Raw genomic sequence first — 17,484 nt, 5'->3', positions numbered from 1 at the left:
ATTTGCAACGAAATTAAATAGTTCTCATTTGTCCTACTACCATAATCTATTGTTGTACGGAGTTTTGAGATGTAACTTCTCAAAGTAGTACTTTTAAAATATTCCGTAACGATATAGACATCTCTGTCAGTGAAAATCACGCTCATAATGGAAATACTGTTTGGATGACAGATTGAATTCATTACTTTTATTTCTCGCATTAAGGTCTTGATATTATGACTTGCATCCAAGCATTTTACAGCTACTTCAGTGCCATTCCAATTGGCCAATTTCACGCATCCAAATGCACCCTGCCCTAGTTTTTTATTTACAAATTTTATATAACTTTTTTAATTATTGGTACATTCAAAGTTGTTTCACCTTCACATGCAGATGTTGATAGCTGTCCGCGCTTTCCGTCATCACTGTCCAATGGTAGAATTTTTTCCTTATTTATTGGGTACTGAACATTCGATTCAGAACCAGAAGACGAAGAAAAAATGCTCGACATTTGTTGGTTTTCTGAAGGAAACTTCAGGAGGATGTATTTTGTTGCCTTCATTCGTATTAGTTCGGGCTTTACTAAGTAAAAATGGCTGCAGCTGAGAGTTTATTAATTTGAGTTGTTGTCCAGCAAGTTCGAAAAACTCACAATACTGACTATTCAAATTTGTGAGACTCTCGAGAATTACTTCATTCATGTTGACTAATTTTATTAATTAATTTTTCAAAATATTTTCATTAAATTCATTCTGCACCGCTTCAACAGATAATTTCTTTGTGTTGTCAATACTGTGCTGAACACTGCAGTCAATTTCAATCTTTTTGATTTTCCTTACAGGTTCTCTCATTTTCATAATATAACAGTTTTCGTTTTGACTTTCAAGACGAGTTACTAAGTGTACTCTACCTGCTGACTGGGAGTAGCTTTTGCCCAAATAATTCTTCAATATTTGAATCAACTTTTGCGACTTTTCCCGTTTCGTCTTCATTATTTTCTTCATTTGAGTACTCATTACCGACCGCGTTGAAATCCGTTGTGGAATTAACATTGCGAGCCCGATGGAGCGATATTTATATAAGTTACCCATTGTTATTTTGCTGATAAGAACAACTACGTAATTTCAATCCCGACAAAAAGTTAGATAAAATACACATCCTGTTTTTCGCTTTGTGGTATCCCTCTTATCGGAAATTCTAGGAAACAACAAAATTTCTGCGTATTGATAAAATAATTCCCAGAAATGCTCAAAATCCAGGGTTAAACCACAACGCCCCCTTAAAATAATAACAAATTGAGTCATAGGTCGGATTTGATCGCTTCTAATTTGGCCTCTAGCAATCCAAGAAATACGCGATACATTGCGTAGATGCTCGGGACTCGAATATTTTCGTGGTAAGAAATTGAAATGAATGTTAAATGACAAAGTCCAAATCCAATTCCCCTAGTGGTTATGGTCATGGATAGTGTGATTGCTTTTAGTGTCTGTTGTTCACTAAGACGTGCCAAAGCGTCCTCTTCATTGGATCCAACGAAGAGTTTGCGACGGATCTCATGACTCATCTTGAAGGCTGCTCATTGTTCTGATAAGAATTCACGGAACCTTTCTATTTATGGACCTATTATTAACGGCACAAGCTGACGCATGAGTTAACGTAAGAGAAATAAGTGTTTTTATTTTTTTTCTATATTATTAGTATTGGTTGTTGTCTATATTTAATTAATTAATTATTAATTAATTCATAATTATTATTCATTATTTCAAAAGCTATAGAATTTGAATTTTATTCGTCATTAATGTTTTATAGATATCACTATACTAACCAATGAGACTGCTCTATAAATTCTGTGTTTTTTTGATAAGATAATAACTTTCTCCCGAAATTTCGCTGACCACTTTTTTTCCAAGTTCCTTAAATTTAAAGTTCGCGTACTCTACAGTTCATTTTTATTTTGTTCACCAGTTTGAAGTAAAATTTGTAGAGCTTTTTCTATAAATGGATCAGAATTATTTTTTGTTGTTGTTTTAAATAAATAAAACGTACATTTCAATCAGTTTTGAATTAATTTTTTTATTAATCAAAAAATGAAACATTACATCGACACATTGAAGAGCAAGAGATCGAGTGAACCTATAAAAGAACAAAAATATTTCAGACTTATACAGACAAATAGTGTTTTCCCGCGACTTCGTCCATTAAGCAGGTAACAAGCTCTACGGGCGGTGTTACTTCTTTCTCGGTGTAAGCAGGTCACATTGCAATAACTGGCAGTTGCTGATCCGAATGAGTTTTGACATCGGATTTGGTTTTGGCGCTTGCTTAATCTCTGGCCATCTGGTACGGCTTCTACAACCTTAACAAACTGCAAGTTACTAGGCAAAACTTTTGGCTCTATGTAATTTCTTGAAATTGGGGATGTCCTTCCAATATCTTTCATCTTGAACTTATTACGCAACTCGAAAAGTACCGTGTTAACACGGCTCATCAACTCTGGAGTCTGGGCTGATCTTCAAACGTGCTTCAACAGAATTGCCGTTTGGAAAATCGAATCCTTCGATTCGAGGTCGAGCCTCCAAGGAAATAACATCAGGGGGGCCATGCCCTAGTAAATTGGGCGTAGGTACCGCTCCAGCGGATACAAGAACAGCAGGTATAACAGCAGGTACATTGACATGGTTTTGAATTATATACTATTAAACTCAAATGTTCAAATAATTTGAGCCCAATGTTAGATTCAGAAAAAGAAAAGATTGACAGCAATTTTGTTTCCAATCTATGGATGTATTCAACAAAATCATCCGGAGGGACTTGTAATCCACCAAAGCGATCGTAAGCTCTCAGGCGGATGTACAAATTTTTGTCATTTGCTTCGTCTTCGTTTGTTCCGGAATATCGTAATCCTTTGTAAGGTTTTCTGAGGTATTGGATGTTTCAGGTGGGTTCTGCACAGAAACTTGTGGTGGAGCTGTATTGTTCATAAACTCTATTGCGTAAAGATGCTGTAGAAATCTTCGTTACAGTTCGTAGCGTCTGACATTTTAAGAATCTGATATAAAAAGTTTTCTCTGAAAGTCCTGGTGACTTGAATGCTTGTAGGTTCTCTACAATTTCCACCAGCTTGCCTCATGACACCAAAGAAATTTTCTATACAATCATTATTAATTATGCGTGTTAAAATGTAATCGTATCCCTCAGCTCTGAAATCGTTATAAATCTGCCGAATTGAATTAATTGTTATTATGAAAGTTAAAGCAATTTTAAGTCAAATGGTCATGCTAATGACAATATCGATTGGTGTAATGATACAGGTTATAAAAGTTCATGAACAGAAAATTATTCACATTCTGTTGGTTACTAAATGTACTAATTGAAACTAGTTAACACATGCAAGTTTAAGTCAAATGGTCATGCTAAGGACAATATCGATTGGTGTAATGATACAGGTTATAAAAGTTCACGAACAGAAAATTATTCATATTCTGTTGGTTACTTAATGTACTAATGTAAACTAACATGCAATTTTAAGTCAAATGGTCATGCTAATGACAATATCTATTGGTGTAATCGGTGAAAAATGCAGGTTATAAAAGTACACAAACAGAAAATTATTAATATTCTGTTGGTTACTAAATGTACTAATTTAAACTAACATGCAACTTTAAGTCGAATGGTCATGTTAATGACAATATCGATTGGTGTAATGATGCGGGTTATAAATTGATGTTGAACATAAAATTATTCATATTCTGTTCAATACTAAATGTACTAAGTAACATGCAATTTTAAGTCAAATGGTCATGCTAAAGACAATATCGATTGGTGTAATAATACAGGTTATAAAAGTTCACGAACAAAAAATTATTCATATTCTGTTGGTTACTAAATGTACTAATTTAAACTAACACATGCAAGTTTAAGTCAAATGGTCATGCTAATGACAATATCGATTGGTGTAATGATACAGGTCATAAAAGTTCACGAACAGAAAATTATTCATATTCTGTTGGTTACTAAATGTACTAATTTAAACTAACACATGCAAGTTTAAGTCAAATGGTCATGCTAATGACAATATCGATTGGTGTAATGATACAGGTTATAAAAGTTCACGAACAGAAAATTATTCATATTCTGTTGGTTACTAAATGTATTAATTTAAACTAACACATGCAAGTTTAAGTCAAATGGTCATGCTAATGACAATATCGATTGGTGTAATGATACAGGTCATAAAAGTTCACGAACAGAAAATTATTCATATTCTGTTGGTTACTAAATGTACTAATTTAAACTAACACATGCAAGTTTAAGTCAAATGGTCATGCTAATGACAATATCGATTGGTGTAATGATACAGGTTATAAAAGTTCACGAACAGAAAATTATTCATATTCTGTGGGTTACTAAATGTACTAATGTAAACTAACATGCAAACTTAAGTCAAATGTTCATGCTAATGACAATATCTATTGGTGTAATCGGTGAAAAAATGCAGGTTATAAAAGTTCACAAACAAAAAATTATTCATATTCTGTTGGTTACTAAATGTACTAATGTAAACTAACATGCAATTTTAAGTCAAATGGTCATGCTAATGACAATATCGATTGGTGTAATGATGCAGGTTATAAATTGATGTTGAACATAAACTTATTCATATTCTCTTGGTTATTTAATGTAGGTACTTGTTTAAACTTAAATGCATTAGCATGACCAATTGTTTAGAGTTAGACAAATGGTCATGCTAATGACACTATCGATTGGTGCAGGTTATAAAAGTTCATGAACAGAAAACAATTTCTCTTCTGTTGCTTACTATATGTACTTTTTCAAGCACATATTATTATGTATGACCTTGCTAAATCTTTTGATTTAGTATATGTTTCCTCACGTTTTTCACGCACAATACAATTATTATCTTCTGGGAATCTGTCTTCTATGTATGCCGTACCGCCGCACTACATGTTTTTAGGCCCGAAAAAGTGACGTTCTTGTTTTATTGGAAATATCTAAGGAGCTTCTCTTTTTAAATGCACGAGTAGAACACCCAGAGTTTTATTTCAAAAATACGATTTTAAAAAATATTTAAAATATTGGAATTTTCGCGGCCGAATGTGTTAAATAAATTCGTATAAAAAAAAATTAGATACACTAGATAATTTATTATGTTGTTATATGGTGATGATGTTATATAAAGTGATTACAGGCGCAAATTATCCCTTTTTGAAATTTTCGATAGAGGCGAAAGTATTGTAATTTTTATTGATTTTCGTTTTTATTTTTTTATATTATATGCAGGCGTTAGTAGAAGCTCTCTTTAGTACCAAAAGAAGCCTTGAACTGAGGTCTACATGTAACAAAAATACCACATTCTAACCACGAAGTTATTTCGAGATATAGATTTTTGATATCCTTTTCTATTAAAAAACATAATATGTTCATCATCAACTGGTCTTGTGATAGCAATATGGGTACAGTCAATGCACCCTATCACTCCAGGCAAATTATGAGTCCTTTGAAATCTGTAAAATATTTAATGATTAGTGATGTTCTTAAACGTTCGATAAAGTAAAAACAATAACAGTATATTATTTTACAAATTTTAATCAATTTTCAATTAAGTAAGTGAAATATTTGCATTTATAGTTTTATCATTATTATATTCTTAAGACAGGTGTTTCTGCTATCCCTTCACAAAATTTTTTTTCTAAATTTTCATTTCCTTCAACCGATGACCCTCTAATAATACCTAAGTAAAATTGTAAGTCTTCTCTTTCTTGCCATTCTAATCCAAAATGTTTTGTCAACAATTTCTCAACATCGGTTATTTTTGCCTGCGACACAGGCACTCCCGTTGGAATGGTGGTAGGTTGGAGCATACTTATTTTTTTTCCAGTTTTGCAGACATTAAAGGATTTATTTGAATCTGAATTGTAAAACTGTTCACCGCGGATAACTGTGTTTCCTGAAATCTTAGATCTTTTTATAATAAATCTTTTGCATTGGGTTATTTTGAATGGCCATTTCGCTGTAGTCTTAAAGACTTCTTGAGCGGCCGTTTTGAAGTCAAATATAATAATATCCCTTAGATTCGTGACCGTCGCACTACTTGAAATGAATTCGCAATATTCTTCTGGTCGAATGATTACTTCTTGTTTCTTTAGAACTTTTTCTACATTACCGAAAACTCTGTCCGGGGGCATAAAACTATGCCCTGTTACGGGAAATATTATTTCAATGCGTTCGACAGAAACATTTTCCAATAGCCATTTAGATAGCATACTTAGCATTATGCTATTCTTGTTTTGCCCGCCACATCCATCAGCAAATAAGCGTATGACGGAGATACCTGATAAATTAGTTTTATTTAATCGATCATAGACGGCTGATGCTATTTGATTAGCTGTTTTACCAAATTCATTTTCCGTCCAGGTATATGCAAAAGTTGTGTTCTTGTTAAGCTTGTCTTTAGAGGATCCTTGCACAATTGTGAAATTAAATAAATAAAATTGTCGGCTGTAGTAAGCACTTTGGTCTGGAATTCGAGGTAGTGGACTGTTTTTCTGGCAATCAAAGGAAAATGTTATCATATCATCTTTTTGCTCCTGTAGCATTTTGAAGAACGTTTTTGCTCGTAATTTATGTACTCTACTTGTAATCATTAACTCATTTTTCTTGACTGGATCGTTTTCTTTTTTGATTCTCTCATTTAATTCTATGCAAGTTGAGCAGACGTCAGTGCTGGGTGTACCGAAACCTAAATTAAATTCTCTGTTAAAAATATGCCGGAAATATGATTGTTTTACAGGAGATTGAGGAATTTCGTATTTAAACATTTTGTATAACTTGTTTATACTCAAGTCACTAGATTTGCGTTCTTGAGTGGATGATCGACAATAATGCGATTCGACACATTTTAGTTTCATAATATAATTTCGAATGGACTCCTTCTGATCTTTAAATTTATTTATTTTTCGATTACCCCCTCTTCGTTCTCTGGCAATCTGTCCTGTATAAAATAAATGTTTCAAAGCATACTCTACACGATATTTTGTTATGCCAAGTATATTCAAGAACGCTTTTTGGCAAACAGGAACACAATCATTGCGAGCTCTGAAAACGCTATACTAAAATCTCTACCAAATCTTATGTTTTTGGTAGGTCGCCTTCTTTTTACCTTCTGCGTTTTACAGCACTTCAGTATCATAGCATCTTGTTCACTCCGTTTATATGACGAATAAAACGAACTGTGAAAATTCATAATGTCAGTCATCGTCAAACTTGAACATTTTAGATTTTTATTTTTATGTGAACATATTATTCGTTCAGGTGCTTTCTTTGGCATGTACCTGCAAAATACAAAAAATGCTGTGTTATACGAGAGCATCATGTCTCTGCAACGTTTCAATTTTCCGTTGGCCAAACTCGGCGACGAGGACAGTAATTTCAAATGTTGGGCGTACATCACCAAGGACAATAATATTTATTGTAAACTAAAGGAGTTTGCTTTACTCTTGGGCTATGATAATGTTAAAAAAGCTTATAGAATTGTTCCAGATGAATGGAAATGTCCATGGAACAAGTTGGGCCCATTCACGGCCCATCTTGAAACGCCACCAAACTGGCATCCAGAGACACTTTTTGTATCAAAACACGGTATCTACGCTCTACTAGCGCGCTCAAACAATCGCAAGCAAAAAAGTTTATGCGATTCGTTTACGAGGAAGTGCTGCCTACCATCAGGAAAACGGGCGCGTATGTTTCTCCGCAAATCGGCCAAAATCAAATTTCCGAGTTGCTTTCTCTGATGATAGATAAAGATAAACAAATGGCTAAATTAATTGACAAAATCATCGACGACCAGCCTAAGCTAGCGGTGATGACTGAACGCGACGAAACAAAGCACCATCTCCACGTTTACAAGAGGGACGACTGCTATAAGTTTGTACGCGCGCAAAAGAGAAATTTGTCGCAAGCCCTCAAGCGGATACCCCTCGGCTACGAGCTAGTCCTCCAACGGACAAACATTCCAAATGGAGTCAATGTTCTTAATCGCACCAAGGAATTGCTCCTCCGTGACTCGTACAAATCTTGTTATAACAATATTCGAACCAACATAGATGTGCGTAGTCTTGTAAAAGACTTGTTATCGACTAACTATCTCTAGTAAATTACGCACTCTGGGCCCAGTCTATTTATCAGACTTATTAAATGAATACTGGGGAACTCCCCACGGCTAAGAAACTATTTGAATCAGTCGCGCAATATTGTTGGGATAATAGATTATTAAATTTTTTATAATAATATGTACATTATATTTTTTTTATTGCAGTGTTAACATAATAATATAATAGTCGGTATTTGGAACTAAAAACTTGTAAGCACATCACTTACCTTTCTTTCTTAGCAATATTAACTTTCCAGTTCTCGGGGTTTCTTGTTCTTTTACGAGCCTTGCCCGCAGGTGCTTTTGTTACAGGAACGTCCATGGTTATCCAAATTCGAAGTTTAACAAAAGAGTTGTCACGTAATTCAATAAAAACAGAAGAATAATGCTAAAAACTGGACGAAACATTCACATAAATTGTATCGCAGCGGCCATGTTCGTTTTCTGAAATCCTGCTCTCTGATTGGTTGGCGTAACTCGTAGCTACATTTGATTCTTACTGGTTGGCATATAGCTGTCTTTGATGCCAGTATCGATTTTTGACTCGAATTTTATAGGGATTTAGCTGCATTTGTTAGTAAAATGAATATGGTAAAGTGTGTTAAACTGACTAAACTAGATGACGCCATAGTTAACTCATTTTACGATATTATGGCGCTTAGCTGCCTTTGATTTTATAGGCCTCATATGTTCATCATCAACTGGTCTTGTGATAGCAATATGGGTACAGTCAATGCACCCACTCCAGGCAAATTATGAGTCCTTTGAAATCTGTAAAATATTTAATCATTTAGGTACAGTCAGCTGTATCAATATATTTACACTCTGCTAAAATAAAACACAGAGCGACTTCGTTTGTATTAAATTCACCCTGCGTCCCTAATTTTGTGGCCACCACTGTATATTAATGATATGTTGTACCGCTACTCTATGAGATAGGGTACCTATATTAATAGAAAACAAAATCATTAAACTTATCTTTTGAATTCTATAAAAATATGTTTTAATTTTTAAACAGGCATTCAATTTATTTATAAAATAAATTTTACATACTTCTCTTTGATTAAAGACCTCTCATTTGGTGTTTGTGGAATCATTATCCACCTGCTAACCATCCAACTGTGATTAAGAGCGTTCACAACTTCCCTAATGCAGCGACTTGTCGTACGCTGGGTCAAATACTCATCCACACCCACAATTTTTTGGTATGACCCAGTAGCTAAAAAGCTAATAGCACATAGCACCTGAAAAATATAATGATACTTAAATTACATATTAAATATACATATACCTACATGGGTCAGTAACTTTTAGGTTTGATTTGTTTTTTTTAAGCAAAAGAAGAATACGCTTTAAAGTTGAGTGTTAACTCAAGTGCAACAACATGCAGTAAATACCTGAGTCTTCTTTCTATAGATTAAATATCTTACCTTTATTTTTACAGGAATTTCAGGGGAACCTTTCAATCCAGCATGACGCCTTAAATCATTACACAATTTTGCGAACGTCTTTTTATTGAGCCTAAAATTTTGAATAAACAACAATTCTGGCATATCTTCAATTGCCTCTATTTGTCTTCGCATTTTGAAACGCCTCTCCCAGGCGTTTTCATTGTGTGCATCCCCACAGTAAACATAAGCTTTTGTATGGGATAACTACGATAACAGTTCGTTACTTTATGGTTTCGTTATGAATTTTAACATTGTCTACTAACTTGCGATAACGATGACGATAGACCACGTGATCTAACGCGGCGTATGTCAATCCCATACACTTTTGCCTTTTCTAAGTTCGATATCTTTTTTAATTGTTACTTTGTCTAAGACAACAGAGAGCACGAAGATTTGTGGAATGTGCTTTTGGCAGTTTAGAAAACAAATGGCGTATTTTTCATCGGCCATTGAATGTATCTATCGATTTGGCTGTAGATATCGTAAAAACTTGTTGCATTTTGCAAACTTTCAGTTTGATTAGCAAGTGACATCGGGTCCACCTCGGAACTAAGTACTAACACAATTACTTAGCACGAATGCAGTTCGTGGAAGTTTGAACCAAATTTGCACAATATTTTGTGTCAAACGAAGGTAGCTTTTCGTATCAAAATATATATGCATAAGTAAATGTTTATAAGATAATAATTATAATAATATACCTGCAACTTCGGAATCACTTTCGGTTTCACTATCACTTGTCAAATTATTTATAAAAGGTTCATCTAAATATGCGTCAAGTTTCAAAAACTCCTCTTCTTATCTACGAAAATGTTACAGTGTTGACTCCACTCATGAACTGAAATAGCTTCGAATGGTTCTTTGACTAGGCGGGGAATCTCATCATTTTTATGATCTATGTTTACATTAGGCACATTTCATTGTGCTCCATATTAATTCAATCGAATTGAGGTCACGGTGATAGGGTAAATACAAGCACCTATGTCCATTTTATTCTAAAATATTTTCGATTTCAAATGCAGGCTGAGGCTTATTTCTTTTAATTATTTCTAGCTGAGGTTTAGTCAAATCCTCTCCATACTCAATGTTATTTTGTGTAAGTCATAACTGCATATATTTAATGTATTTGTGTTTGGACTTTATTCACGCAAATACGGTGATAAGGAGCATTATCCATTACGATAATGGATTGTGCTTGTAGATTAGGCATTAGTTTTTCAATAATCTACTTTTTAAAATTAGTGCTGTTCATGTCGTCATGATAGTCTCCACTTTTTGTATTTGACTTAAATACTAAAAGTGCATTAACAAATCCCGTATCCCCGCCAGCATGAACAATGATATATCTTTGCCTTTCGGATACAGGTTCTAATACTCCATCTACGCTCTCCCCTTGCCAACATTTGCCAGATGTATGTGAAGAGTGAATCTAGGTCTCATCTAAATAAATGAGAGGGCGAGGGTTGGGAGACTTGTTATTTTTATCTACTTCTTGTAAGTTGAAAGTATCTTGCTCGCAAAGCTGATATTTCATTACGCTCCATCAGAACTTTACGATTAGACTGAGTTTTTTGAAAAAGAAACCCCAACTTGTAGAGCAGCTTTCGAAGAGTTTCTCGTTGACCTGTCTAATTTATTTCTGCCCTTAAAATTTCTAGAAGCTTTTTGATAGTAGGCACCTCCTTCTTGGCAGAATGAAATTCGTGGACTTTACGCCTGATAACTCCCATGTCAAAATCATCGACATGAATAAATCCACTTTTTCGTTTTCTTTCCTTGCCTGGTGAGCGAATTCTGGTACCAGCTTCTTCTGCTTCCCGTCCTTCCTTGTCAATTTTCGAAATTAGTCCTTGGCTTGAAAATTGTACAATTTACTATGTGTGGTAGACAAAAATACATGTAGCAACTTATTTGTAATCCAGCAGGTTAAGTGGATCACTCCGTAAGTAAGCGGTTATTATTATGGTAGTTTATTTTCAACAGCAAAGCATTACATAAAAAAATAAAACAAGTAACAAGAAATCTTATCGCCATAAGAATGGAGACAAAAACCAGCAAATTCCATTTTAAAGTCAGCGTTATTTGTCTGATCTGTGTGTGACGTGTTGGATTTTCCTGATGTTCAACATGCTACGCTCCATTCCCGCTGACATGTTATTATTTTTATGAGCGTATGTTAAGCAGGGCAAGAGGCAAGAGTTCATGAGCTTTGTTTTTAGGTATATTGGTAAGTTGCCTTTGAATATTTCTCTTAAGCTCCAGTATTTATTCCATGTTAGTTGTGACCTTCGTTCGACTTCTCGTTCGTTACTCTCGCGAGTAAGGCTGATTTGAGTGGCCTAGTTTCAAAATCCCATAAAACCCTTTTTTCTACATAGCAGTAAAATTTAAAATTAACTTACATCGACCCTATACTGCATAGAAGTTCATTTTTTAATATTGTATCCATTTTCTGAACATGGCAAACCGCAAAAACTGTCTATCGTTTGCAACATAGCAATAATAAAGGAAATACGGCCAAAAATAAATATGTTTAAGTGGATTTACAATAAATACAAATAGAAATAGAATATACAAATACAAATAGAATACAAATCCCGCTAGTTTTGTAACATACATTACTTGTTTTGAAGGGATTTGCAGGTGACAAATTTTTGTGAATGAGGCTTTATACAAATACCAAAAAACTTTAAATGTTAAATTTATATAATTTAAAAAGTAAATCAAACAAGCAATTTGCTTATTAATTATTTATTCAACTACCAAAGAGAAAATATTCATTAATATGAAGAAAAAAAAAATAACGGTGGTGTTTGTAAACCAGATTTTGAGGTTTAAAAAAAAACAATGAAATCGGAGGGATCCCCATAGTTATGTATATTTTAAACATGGGAGCCAACATCGGTAAAGCCGGTAAGTGGAATATCTATCGATTGTCGATGGGGTCGTCGCATCCCTACGCCGTTGTAAGATTATTATTATTTAAAAATGCATTAGCATCATAAAATGTTGAAAACGCAACAGAACGCTTCCTATTCTCTTAACGCTGCCAGAAACAATGTGTTGAATTTGATTTTTCTTTAAAAATTTCCATAAGCTATCGGGTGCAATGTGGAGCCATCTCCTGCAGAACCTTCAATTCTCTGTACATGGACTATGTATGGATATGCATCTGTTTGAATATAATTGGCACGGATATTACCTGTAGGAGTAGGTGGATCGAGGTTGATGATTCTGCTACATTATTTAATATAGAGGAAGAAGCATTATTAGTAATGTTTATTTCATTTTCAATCATATTTTTTTACGCCGCCTTTTTCTATTTAATTCAGGATCTATTAGCATACTGTCATTGTTAGTTTCTAAAGTGACATAACTTGCCACAAGAGGACCTGACCGTAAATCTGACTCCTCTGCAAAGGGATCGGGAGGGTCAATCATATTCCCGCCCGAAACTCCTACGAGGATTCTTACATACTTAAAATATAGAAGAAAACTTACAAATATATACAATAAATACAAGTAATATTTACAAAATAAACACCTGTGACTACGAAAAAAATAATTAAAATTAAATAAGCTTTAGCAACACTCCCTCCAACTTCGAAGTTTCCCGCGCTTTTTAAAAGGTTATTGTTAAAAAATCTACAAGTAACAGCTGGTGATAGCTTGACATTGACGTTGGTGCATTTGTTGCGACAACGTCAACGTCAGAAGCTTAAAATTTTTTTTATTTCGGTATATAAATTCTGACAGAAACATACTTAACTAAATTAAAATGCACAAATGTTAGATGATTTCAGAAAAATCGTATTCGGATTCCTGTGTGTTTGATAAGAAATCGCTTAAATTATGTGATATGTCTTCTATGGTTGAATTTGGTGAAGTCTGGTCATGGATGCACAAATGGATTTCATAAGTCGCTGTAGTTTGTTGTGATTTTTCGTAGCTACTTTGAAATGCTGTTTGGTAGCCGCTGCAGCTGTATGATGGTTGATTGTATTGATATGTGGGTTGATTGAAGTCTGACAATATTTGCATTACACGATTTTGATACGTCAGTGTTTGGTGGTCCTCTAGTTTTTCGAGAAATGGTAAAATTGATTTAAAAAATGAAACGTGTCTGTTCTCTGCATTTTTCAAACTTTGGAGAATTTCATTCTCAAAATCATCTTCATAGTATTTTCTTTTACGCAAAGTTGTAGTATGAGCTTTGTAACGAGACCTTATATTTTCACTTGCCTCTGGATCTTCAGACTCTTCGTCTACTGTTAGTTAGATTAGGTGCATTTCTTTTCAAAAACATAAGCTGTTCGAATAAATGGTATTATTTCAATTTTTTTGCACAAGCTCCAGATGTGTTTGCGAGCTCTTTCTTTTTCACATAATATTTAAGGTCCATTTTTTGACTACATCATTTCCTGGAACATTAAAATATTCGAGTTATTATTAATGACAACATATACATATTTATCATAGGTATAGGTTGGGCCCAATAACATAAGTTTAAGATTTCAATAATAATTCTACTGACAGACCTCGATCCACTAGCTGTCAAAGTAGCTCAATTTAAGAAAAGCTGTCTTAAGACCAGGCAAGGCTGAACCAGCGGCCACCAATTAAAAAAAACTAGGTAGTATAAATATTATTTTTAGCACGTTATCTCAAGAACTTATTGAAGTGTATTCATATATATACAGTGTGTCCGGACATGACATACCGATATTTGAAGGGGCTATTCTCCAGGTATTTTTATCGACAATTCAACCCCTCTACAGTCCCCTACCTCACCCCCCTCAAAATGGGCGCCATTTTAATCTTTACCTACCTACCAATTCGGATAGTGAATTTATTAAAATTGTAATAACTTCGAAAGTGAGCGTCATAAATTACTAAATTTGGTTTTATTTGAACAATAACAAGTTATTCTAGAGACCACTAAACAATTGATAAGAGTGATGAAACATACTTCTCCTCCTCTCTGGTTTCCGACACGTGGAAATAAACTTTCTGTTTCATCGTGCCCCACAAAAAATAGTCGAGTCGCGTTAGGGCAAGAGATCTTGGTGGCCACGCAACAGTCTCGTCCAATCCAAGGCGAATACATTTCATTTAAATATGACCGAACATTTCGAGAAAAATGTACGGGCGCTCCATTGAGTTGCAACCACATGTTGCGCCGGTTGATTAATGGCACATCTAACAGTAGATCAGCAAATTAAGTGGTCAAAAACTCAAGAAATCTCTGACCATCTAATCGTGAAGGTAACTCAACTGGGCCGATTAAAACTCCGTCAATCATACTGGCCCACATGCTTACACTGAATTCCCGTTGAAATGAGCTCGGACGTATTGCATGCGGGTTTTCGGAAAGCCACAGGTGATCATTTCTGTGATTAATAATTCCTTGCTTTGTAAAGCCTGTCCCAGACAGACGCGGCCTGCGGTGGCGATCTGCTGTTGCCTTCTTGCTTGACCGTGATAACAATATACTGCCGCGGCCGCGGTGGCGGTCATTCTAACCTACAGCGGCACATTAGCTCTCGAGTCTCACCTGCAAGTGGACGTTAGTAATGGCCAATCGTACGAAGTTTTATTGCTTTTATTGCCCATATTTTGTTTTTAATTCTGTTGTTTTTTTAGTATTTATTTATTTATTTATTTGGTCAACTAACATTTGTTTACAATGATTCTTTAATATAATTATTATATGACATATAGTTCTTGCGATAAAGTAACAAATAATTAGAGGTTAACACAGCATGCGCCAATTATACAGAGCTATTTCTTAAGAGTACATAAGAGTAGTAAGTCTTTATGTGATGTATCATACAAAACTGGGTAATTTTGCACTGTTTGAATAAACAACTCAGTGTTTATAGGCATAATTTCACGCGGTACACGCGGCCTGTTGCAAAAATTTACAACTGATCACGTAATGACCGCCTCATGTCCGCGCGCTCATTCACACAGAAGCGGTGGCGGAGAGGGCGGGGCTTGCGGCCGCGGTAAGCCGCGCTGTGACCGCGTCCAGGCCGCGTCTGTCTATGTCGTTCCTAGAACTTTCAAGTCATCCAACTGACCGCCACCGCCACCGCCACCGCAGGCCGCGTCTGTCTGGGACACGCTTAAATTTGGCTTCGTTAGTCACCGGAAGGAAGTTATGCGTCGCAATTGATGACGTCACAGACGTCATCAATTATTGCAGTAGTTTACTATGCAAACATATTTTTTCAGTTAATTATTGTAAAAATTATCAAAATTAAATATTTTTTTTTGTAATTGATAGAGCAAATCGGGAGCAATTTTTTTGCAAAAAATTTTTTTATGAAAAGTGAATATTTTTCATTCTATATGGAATTCAAGTTTTCAGTATTTGGATTTTTTAAAAAATTAATTATAAATAAACTAATAATTATAGAAGTGGAGCAATTACAGATTCTGATGGAGCATTTAAGGAGCAATTGTTTGAGATATTAATAATTAAAAAAAATAAACTTTCCGCGCTAACTTCCTTCCGGTTCGTTAGTCCATAGGATTTTTCTCCAAAAATTGGCGTCATGTCGTAACTGTCGGTGTATTCAAGAACAAAATATTGCCCTTGTAGCATAATCAGGTTCATGAATATCCTGTACTCTCCGAAAATGGAAAGGATGTAAATATAAATCTACCTTAAAAATCGACCTTTAAGGTCGATTTATATCTACAGAGATTTTCACGGCGATAAATCGTATATTTATTTTGATAGAGCCATACTTTCAGACAGAACAGTACATTATAATAGACCGGATATCACCCTGATTGACAAAGTAAATAAAGTAGCATACCTAATAGACATAGCCATCCCTAACACACACAACATCCAATCAACTATATCACACAAAATTAATAAATATCTAGAGCTAAAAGATGAGATTACACGTATGTGGAATCTTCGTAAAGTGTCAATCATCCCCATAGTTCTATCTACGACTGGAATAGTACCAACTCAACTTCATCAAGCCGTAAAATCACTCGATCTTCCAAAATCTTTATTCATCTTACTACAAAAAGCCGTCATTTTAAACACTTGCAGGATAACGAGAAAATTTTTACAAACGGACCAATTTAGTACACCGATACACACAACACATATAGTAGACGAAAATGATGCTCACTTGGCCTAGGCCCGTGAACACCATTAACCCCGGCGACAATTGGAGCCGAGATCTTTAAACAGAAAGATAAACATAATAATAATAATAAAGTGGTACTTAATGGGGGGAATTTGGCTAAAATCGGTCTTCAAAGACAGCAAGGTGGAAAATTCTTAAAATAAGCCAACTGATTAAAAATAAATTTATCATTCCTACGGCTAATTTAATGATTAGAGAATGCTGAAAACCTATCGTGTTGGTTGGATAAGGAAAGTTTTAAGTAAGAAGTAGATCATAATGTAAAAATAATTTAATATTTTTTAAATTTACAATAGATTTTCAAAGTGGCCACCTCCAGCAGCAATACACATTCTACACCTTCGTAAGAAATTGTGTTTCAATCGTCTAAATGCTTCTCTGTTCTCCTTGACAACACGTTTGGCTTCTGTAATCTTCTGCCTCAGCTCTTGTTCACTCGAACATTCTCGGGCGTATGCTATTTCCTTGTAATAGCCCCAAATGAAAAAATCGATGGGGTTGAGGTCAGGTGAGCGTGGAGGCCATCTAATTGGTCCACTGCGTCCTATCCATCTGTTGGGGTATGCTTCATTTAAATAATTTCGGACTTGTGTTGCGTAGTGACACGGTGCGCCGTCATTTTGAAACGCCATTTGGACTCGTCGAAAGTGGAACGCGTGGTATCCTTCATCGTGAAGTATGGCTTGGATAGAAGTCCTTGGGATGTCTA

General features: G+C 34.9%; 1 protein-coding gene across 1 annotated transcript; it reads right to left on the bottom strand.

The window, feature by feature from the left end:
* Window positions 1–8,832: 8,832 nt before the first annotated feature.
* Window positions 8,833–9,736, bottom strand: LOC123698737. Its single transcript, XM_045645486.1, has 3 exons — window positions 9,580–9,736; window positions 9,203–9,393; window positions 8,833–8,920 (listed from the first exon to the last, which is right to left on the bottom strand). The coding sequence occupies exons 1-3, from the start codon at window positions 9,730–9,732 to the stop codon at window positions 8,833–8,835; spliced, it is 432 nt and encodes a 143-aa protein (XP_045501442.1). The 5' UTR covers window positions 9,733–9,736.
* Between the last annotated feature and the right edge of the window lie 7,748 nt (window positions 9,737–17,484).

This window comes from Colias croceus, chromosome 16 (genome assembly GCF_905220415.1).
Source record: "Colias croceus chromosome 16, ilColCroc2.1".
Classification (NCBI taxonomy): domain Eukaryota; kingdom Metazoa; phylum Arthropoda; class Insecta; order Lepidoptera; family Pieridae; genus Colias; species Colias croceus.
The sequence above is the reverse complement of the archived record's forward strand: the minus strand, read 5'-3'. Positions and strand labels throughout refer to the sequence as shown.

Excerpts from the sequence above, each read along its gene's own strand:
- LOC123698737 (XM_045645486.1), bottom strand. The coding sequence starts at position 9,732 with ATGCGAAGACAAATAGAGGCAATTGAAGATATGCCAGAATTGTTGTTT. Across the intron at positions 9,394-9,579 it reads AAATTCCTGTAAAAATAAAG|GTGCTATGTGCTATTAGCTT; the intron begins GTAAGATATTTA and ends TATATTTTTCAG. Across the intron at positions 8,921-9,202 it reads AGGTCTTTAATCAAAGAGAA|ATTTCAAAGGACTCATAATT; the intron begins GTATGTAAAATT and ends AATATTTTACAG.